Source organism: Nuphar pumila, chromosome 13 (genome assembly GCF_984573655.1).
Source record: "Nuphar pumila chromosome 13, dmNupPumi1.hap1.1, whole genome shotgun sequence".
NCBI classification, from domain to species: Eukaryota; Viridiplantae; Streptophyta; class Magnoliopsida; order Nymphaeales; family Nymphaeaceae; genus Nuphar; species Nuphar pumila.
Window position 1 is genome coordinate 80,514,673 of NC_143261.1, and position 6,977 is coordinate 80,521,649.

The 6,977-nt window shown below is 39.7% G+C and overlaps 1 protein-coding gene across 1 annotated transcript; it reads right to left on the minus strand.

The window, feature by feature from the left end:
* Nucleotides 1-214: 214 nt before the first annotated feature.
* On the minus strand, nucleotides 215-5,769 carry LOC149818859 (protein LONGIFOLIA 1-like). Its single transcript, XM_089986304.1, has 6 exons — nucleotides 5,580-5,769; nucleotides 4,204-4,271; nucleotides 2,017-4,116; nucleotides 1,551-1,707; nucleotides 577-1,154; nucleotides 215-498 (listed from the first exon to the last, which is right to left on the minus strand). Exons 1-6 carry the CDS (start codon nucleotides 5,731-5,733, stop codon nucleotides 349-351), a joined length of 3,207 nt encoding a protein of 1,068 aa, XP_089842430.1. The 5' UTR covers nucleotides 5,734-5,769; the 3' UTR covers nucleotides 215-348.
* Between the last annotated feature and the right edge of the window lie 1,208 nt (nucleotides 5,770-6,977).

Consider the following 6,977-nt stretch of genomic DNA (forward strand, 5'->3'; position numbering starts at 1 on the left):
CTTGCAATACTGAGAGTTTAAACATCCAGAAGTCTTAAGTTTCATTGATTTAGTCTGTAAATAGTATTCAGTAGAATTACCACTAATGATAAGGTTCTGGACACATCTGGATCAACAATTATTAGAATAGAACTGGTTAGCCTTTATTTTTTACAACTGAAACAGTAGTTAATTCCCCACCACAGTTCAAGCAAGAGCAGCAAAAATATATATATTTAATTTCATTCCCACTTACAAAAGAAAAATCTACATATACATGCATATGTATTAAAAAAAATGGAGAAAACAAGAAAAAAGAAGCTGATAAACTTGCTTAATTAAACACAATGCTCTTATCAGTGCATTTGCCTACTTAGCTCCTGGCGGCGCCTGTTCTGCTTCCCTGTCCCAGAAGCCCATTCCATTGAATATCTCATTTACTAGATCCTTAAATATCATCCTCTCGATATCCAAGACAACTGTAGACATGTATTTCCTCTGATCTGACCAATTCTCCAACTGACACGTCAGATCATTGAGCACATCATCAGAATCACAAGAGTGCTCGCATGCAAGACGATCAATTTCGGAACATACCTCATGCAGGAGCCGCTGGCCGGTCGGTATCTTCATTGCCAGCTTTGGTGTACCAAGCCATGGCTCTGCATCCACAACAGGCAGCTTGCTGATAAGTTCATTTACAGTGTCAAAGAGCAGACTCCGGTGCAGTTTTTCATGATCACTCTTTTGTTGATTAGGCAGCCCAGCTTTGCCGGGTTCAACTCTGTGTTGTCTGCTTGCTTTTGTTTGCTCAAGGACAAAGAACAGGTCAGGGTTGATCATGTAGCCAGATGAGTGTGGCTGCATAGGTGTCTTTGTGTCTGAGCTGAGGTCCTTGAGTAGGAAGCCTGATGCTAGTAATATCTCAGAAACATATCTGTGGTCACAAGTTGTTTTCTCGCAGAGAGATGCTATGTAGTCTGTGGCAGCTTCATCATGAGATGAATTGAGACGCTGGAGCTTCTGAACAAGGTGCTCGACACTTGCCAACTTCTTGCCATGGCTCTTTGATGAGGAGAAATCGAGAGACCGCCTGGCGCTGGATAAGTGGTCGTTGACAGATGGTTTTAAGCTCTCTTCAATGGGAACATCTTCTGTGTTTTGATTCTCACCATCTGAAAGGCATGGAATGTATATGAATTAGCTGCACCCAGTGTTATCAAAAACGCGCCTTGAGGCGCAAAAGGCGTGTCTCGCCTTGAGGCGCGGCCCTCTGTGCCTCAAGGAGCAAGCCTGAGGCGCAAAAAAAAAAATTACAAGATTTCTGAGACATAATCAACAAGATTTTTGTAGGTTAATCTCATATATTTTCCAGTTATTTCAGTCATGTAATCAGTTTCTTAGTATATTAGCCTAATAGTGATGATATCAACAATGTGAACTAAACTACCTTTATCTGGATCAGCCCTTTAACAGGTGCCTTTGATATTACAGATACAGAAATTGATGTACATTTCCATAACAGAGAAGACGGAAATACCATGTGAGGGAAATGGAGACGTATGACTAACCTTTGAAAGGGTATGACGTCTTCTGTGCAGGAGAAGGCAGGAGATCATCCTTGTAAAATGATTGGTCTAGAACTGACACTGGACTTGGTTGCTCAGGCTGTGCACCTCCTATTTCCAGCAGGCCTATTTCATCACTTTTTGATGATGTCTCTTGAATCTAAAAGATTATAAGTACAATTAAAATCCAATTCAGAGACCACTTTGATAGTCAATTTTGTATATAGCTTAGACATGCATAAAGGCACACACAATGTATTCATATGCACATGAAAATTGCTGAATAAGCATATGCACTTGCAAATAGGTTTATGTGAGCACGTATACAAGGTGCTTCATAAATCTAATTGAAAAGTTCACCTGTCTGAAAGTTCAAGCTATTCAAAGTCCAACTTATTAACCAGAATGACTTGATCCCTCTCTCTCTCATGCACAGAGGTATATGAGTGCTCTTAAGCCAAAAGAATACCTTTTCTTTCATGTTGCAGACTGTAGGCAAATTTTGAAAGCTATAGTCCACCTCTGAGGATCGATCTGCACTTGTCACTTCCACATCTAATTGTGATGCAGAACTGATACTATCCGAATGCACAGAGATTTCATCTCCTTGACGGCTCAAGTGTCTTGTTGTATCACTGCTAATATCACTTGTCTGATCCTCCGCAGGTATTGAACATTGAGCTGAATCAGGTATAAGCTTACTCCCCTTGTGCCCAAAATCAGGTTGTGGCCGTATATGTTGCCTCCGTGGCTTGCTGGAATCAGGCAAAGAGCTAGGCGGCTTGGTCTTCCTCTCTGCTTCTTGCTTTCTCTGCTGCAATCGAGGACTCAAAGATCCTGAATTCTTTGAGGAGCTGCTGGTGTTATCTCTGCTCATCTGTTGAGGCCTACATGAGATCTGTACTGAACGTGCCTGAGGACTTTGAGGCCTCTGTGTGTTGTCTTCGTTTTTGGTGTTGACTTTCTTATTTGCAGATCCCTGAACTCGAGTTGCAGATTCGCTTCTATTAATTTTTTGAGTTGGATCCTTGGCATGCCTGGAATCTTTTCTGCCACCAATCTGTTGGAAGCCCCCTGTTAACGTACTAATTGGAAAAGACAAACTGTCAGAAGGGATGACAGAAAGAGGGGTGATGCTGTATTTGTTAATATACTTGGCCGGCTTCATGACGACTATTGGAGATTCAAAAGCTCTTGGAGAACAGGTTCCCCTGGTTGGAAGAGAGATTGGGCGGCCAGTCTCTGGCATATACCCATCCCTAGAATTCACAGAGGTGATTTGGTTCGAGTGTATTTTTGTAGCTGGAAATTTCTGAGTTTTACTATGTTGCACTTTTTTGGTGTCCATCTGCAGCACTTTATCCTGCATTGCATCCAATATGGCTCTGAGACCCTTCTCGGAATGCTGAAAATTCAGCTCTTTCAAGCGCTTTTCAATCTCAGTGAAGACAAATTCGGATGCTTGCAGTTTTGTTGGCAAATCATGAGTTTTGAAGTTCTTTGGAGATGTATGACTTCCCTCAGGCTGCCTCCAAGGAGCTGTTTCAATGGGAAATCGTGAATTGCAAATTGGCTTTTTGACAGCCTCTGCATTCCTTCCTCGTGGTGACACTGCTCCTCGAGGAGTTCTTGGCGAAAATGAAATTTGATCAAGTCTGCTTTCCTCAGCAACTTTGAATGATCCTGATGAAATGTTGCTGGTTTTCTCTCCATTCAAAGCTTTCTGGCTTTTTTCAGGCATTGGTCTCAAATTGGACATTGCCTCTAGACCCATAAGCTTTGCAACTATACTTGGTGATTGGTGTTTGTCACCGGCATTTTGGTTATTATGATTCTGCAAATCCTTCAAAATGGAGCTAGATTTTATGCCAAAATTAGAACTCCGAGATGAACAGTCTCTCCCATCTAATGACAACCTTGGGAATTCTTTCTTGGATTTGATGTTATCTCTTGAATCAAAAGAAGCTCGAGGAATTTCTCTTCCATCATAAGAGAACTGAGGGCCTTCTCTTGATACCGAACATAAAGAAGTGTCTTTCACTTCATAGGGAACTCTAGGTGGGTCTCTAGATTCTGCAACGTACCATGGCCCTTCTTTAAGTCTAGCAAGAACTCTGAGTGACTCATTCAGATCCACTGGAACTTTTGGCTTTCCATTGATATGTTTCAAAGAAGATTCATCCACCAATTTTGGGACTTGAAGGGGCCTTGGAGAATCTCTTGGTTTCGTCAAGTGATTTACAGTTTGCTCTTTGGTTCTGGTATTAACTGATAATCCCTGGGTCTCCCTGTACATTGATTCCTTCACTATATTTCGAAAATCAATGCCAGTCTGAGACACAAAATTGGCTTGGTCATTCCAAGGGGTTGATATACTAGGCTTGCTATCTATGGCTGAGATATGAAGTTTCTGTGTATTCTTCAGTGTTTGGCCAAAGGAAGGAGGCTCAGTGTGAGCATTCCTGTTACATTCTACTGAAGAGAAAGATGAAGAACAAGGAGAGATTGATTGGGAATCTATGGAGGAATCAATAATTTTCCGCTGGTTGTGGACTTGATTTTTCGCCTGCTATAGCAAAAATTATACATATAATTATTCTCAATTCAGTAACTTCCAGACCATATTAGCATTATAAGTGCAGGCTGTCATTCTCACCGTGGAAGTTAGAGGAGAAACCGCACTCTCCTCAGCTCTGACTTTGCTGTTACTAAAATGGGAATGATCTACACAACATAAAGGCCATTCATTAGCATCACTTAAGTTCACTAATTTCAGAGAGTCGAAATCCAGAAAAGTTACTAAGAGATGCTTTCATATTCAGAACATTATAAATCGTGAAAAAAACATGACAGTGTCAGATCTTGATAGAAAGGCACTGGGTTCAATAGTTTAAGCGAGAAATAAAGTATATTTTTATTATATTGACAAAGATCGATCTAAAAAAATCCATCAACCGATCCAAAGTTGAATCTTATGTGTTCCTCTTTTGCACATTCTGTGGCTCTTTTCCTACACTGCATCAGTAATGAACATAAAGACTTGCATATTGTCATGAATCAACAATTACCCGATGGCAAAATGCTGGCAGACTCTCTCTCTCTCTCTCTCTCTCTCTCTCTCTCTCTCTCTCTCTCTCTCTCTCTCTCTCTCTCTCTCTCTCTCTCTCTCTCTCTCTCTATATATATATATATATATATATATATATATATATATATATATAAAAGAAAAAAACAGTCATTCTAGAAGTTAGATTCCTATCTTATACAAACTATAGGAAATTGAAGAAAATAAAAACTGGACTTAGAGTATTAAAAAAAAGTTGGATATATAGTGTAAAATATAATGGCATATTATATTGCTAGAAATCGAAAAAATAAAATGGAATGTTGTTTCTTATACAAACAAAATAAAAAGTGGAATTAGTAAATTGAAAAAAATGAATAACTTTGAACTAGATAAACATGGTCATGATTGAACACAAAAGTTTGAGATAAATGAAGTTACGGTAGCACATAAATTCTGTGGAATATACACTGATTTCTGGATTTGGAAGAGAAATAACAAGAAAACCAGCAGACCTTGGAGAATAGCTCAAGTATACAACCTCTTTCTTCCCTGTTATTCTTTAACCAAATCATGAGAGGAAGAGGGGCCTCAAGAAGAACTGCCACACCAATGCCAATAATGAAATGCCAGAAAATCTATATAATAGGGAAAGTTAATACGAAAAAAGTGTTACATAAATATACTAAATGCCAATGACTCCAACTGGGTGATAAAAAGAAAGCAGCAACCATGGTGGCAAATGAGGCCATTAAAAGGAAGAGGTCCATCTTCTGCAAATCTCAAATTTCAAGAATGTACAAACCTACTATGTTGAGTTTTGGTAGTTGGAAGACCAAAAAGTTCAACAGGAGAAAAACAAAGAAGAACTATTTCCAGAGTTTTTAAAGATTTCCATCACTCGCTAGAAAAAGAAGAAAATGTTAAAAGGAAAAAATTGGAAAGAAGGCTGGAGTAACTGAACTAACCTGAAGGGAGCCGCTTATGTTGTTGGCCATATAGGCGCCTCCCTGAGATGAAATGGCCCCTATCAAACAGTTGGAAAATCCCTGTCATGCATCCAATTTGCTTTTGCAAATCTGGATTATCATCTGTTAAGGCATGTAACAGTTTAGCAGGCATTCTTCCCACACTTTCTTCTGCAACTAAAGATGTCCTCTCTTCCTGAAACAATGAACTCCTTCAAGCCCAAAACTATCTTTTCAACATCACCAACAGAAGTATAAAAATCTTTAGGTCTAATCCAGAGCTCCAGCACTATTGGAAAGAGGGTTTGGTTGTTATTCTCAGAAACTCTTTACAACAAATAGAAAAGCCAAAGAAATGTTGGAAAGAGCACCCTTTGGTTTCCAAGGAAGAATCTTTGGCTTCAACAGGCTTGACTCTTGAAACAAGAGCTGTCCTTTGACCCACACAACAACCAAAGGATTTTGAAGCTTTGCTGAGGTCTGACCCCTTCCTCCAATCAAATGAAACCAACCAATCTAAAATTCTGTTGCTACCCAGAAACTTGCAGACAGATAACCTTTCTTCCTCTTCACCACCGTTAAAGTTGCAATCTTTCTCTTTTTCTTCACAAACTTTCTGACCTTCTGCCAATATTGAAAGAATAAAATTTGCAATACCCAATGTTTCAAATTCTTAAAAGAGTTCCCTTTTACTCCACCCAGTGAAATTTTCACCAAACAACTTCAGGAAAACTGCTGTTATCCCACAAAAGGTTCAATGTATTTTCTCTCCTCTGTGTCACAAAACTACGATGAAAGTCTCCTATTTCTTTACTCTAGAGCCCTGAACTTGCCCAGCAAAGTGCAACTCCATAAAGATGATGTTGAGGCGCTATTCAACATTTATCAGTGCTGACCTCATACCTTTCGAGCAGAAGCCATACCCCCAAAAGCCGAAGAGAATCCGTCTACTTATCTCACTTGCACAAGAAAAGAACATTCTCTGTGCACAGCAACATAGAGGAAAATAGAAAAGAGCACACTGTCTGAAAATAAGGAAAAACAGAAAAACACTTGGGTTCCTTAAAAACCAAATGGATGATTACCATTGGCTTGTTTCATAGGTAAATGATGCTATACAAAGGAAATTTCAGAAGAAAAGAAGATACGGGTTGTGTTCATGACAGAATGGATGTAAGATTGTAGGTGAGAGGTCGGGTGAATGCGGATGTAAGATTGTAGGTGAGAGGTGGGGTGAATGCTGCTCAGTTGGCAACTCTGCTTGAGGGAAAGAAAATGTGGGTCAGATCCTTGGTTTCTTCCCACATTCCATGTGAGAGATAAAGTTGGTGGGACTCCAATTGGCTGATGGGGTCATGTGATGTCTGTCAGAAACAAATGGTTTTATGGGCTGGAAAG

Excerpts from the sequence above, each read along its gene's own strand:
- LOC149818859 (XM_089986304.1), bottom strand. The coding sequence starts at position 5,733 with ATGCCTGCTAAACTGTTACATGCCTTAACAGATGATAATCCAGATTTG. Across the intron at positions 4,117-4,203 it reads TTTCTCCTCTAACTTCCACG|CAGGCGAAAAATCAAGTCCA; the intron begins GTGAGAATGACA and ends TTTTTGCTATAG. Across the intron at positions 1,708-2,016 it reads TCTGCAACATGAAAGAAAAG|ATTCAAGAGACATCATCAAA; the intron begins GTATTCTTTTGG and ends ATAATCTTTTAG.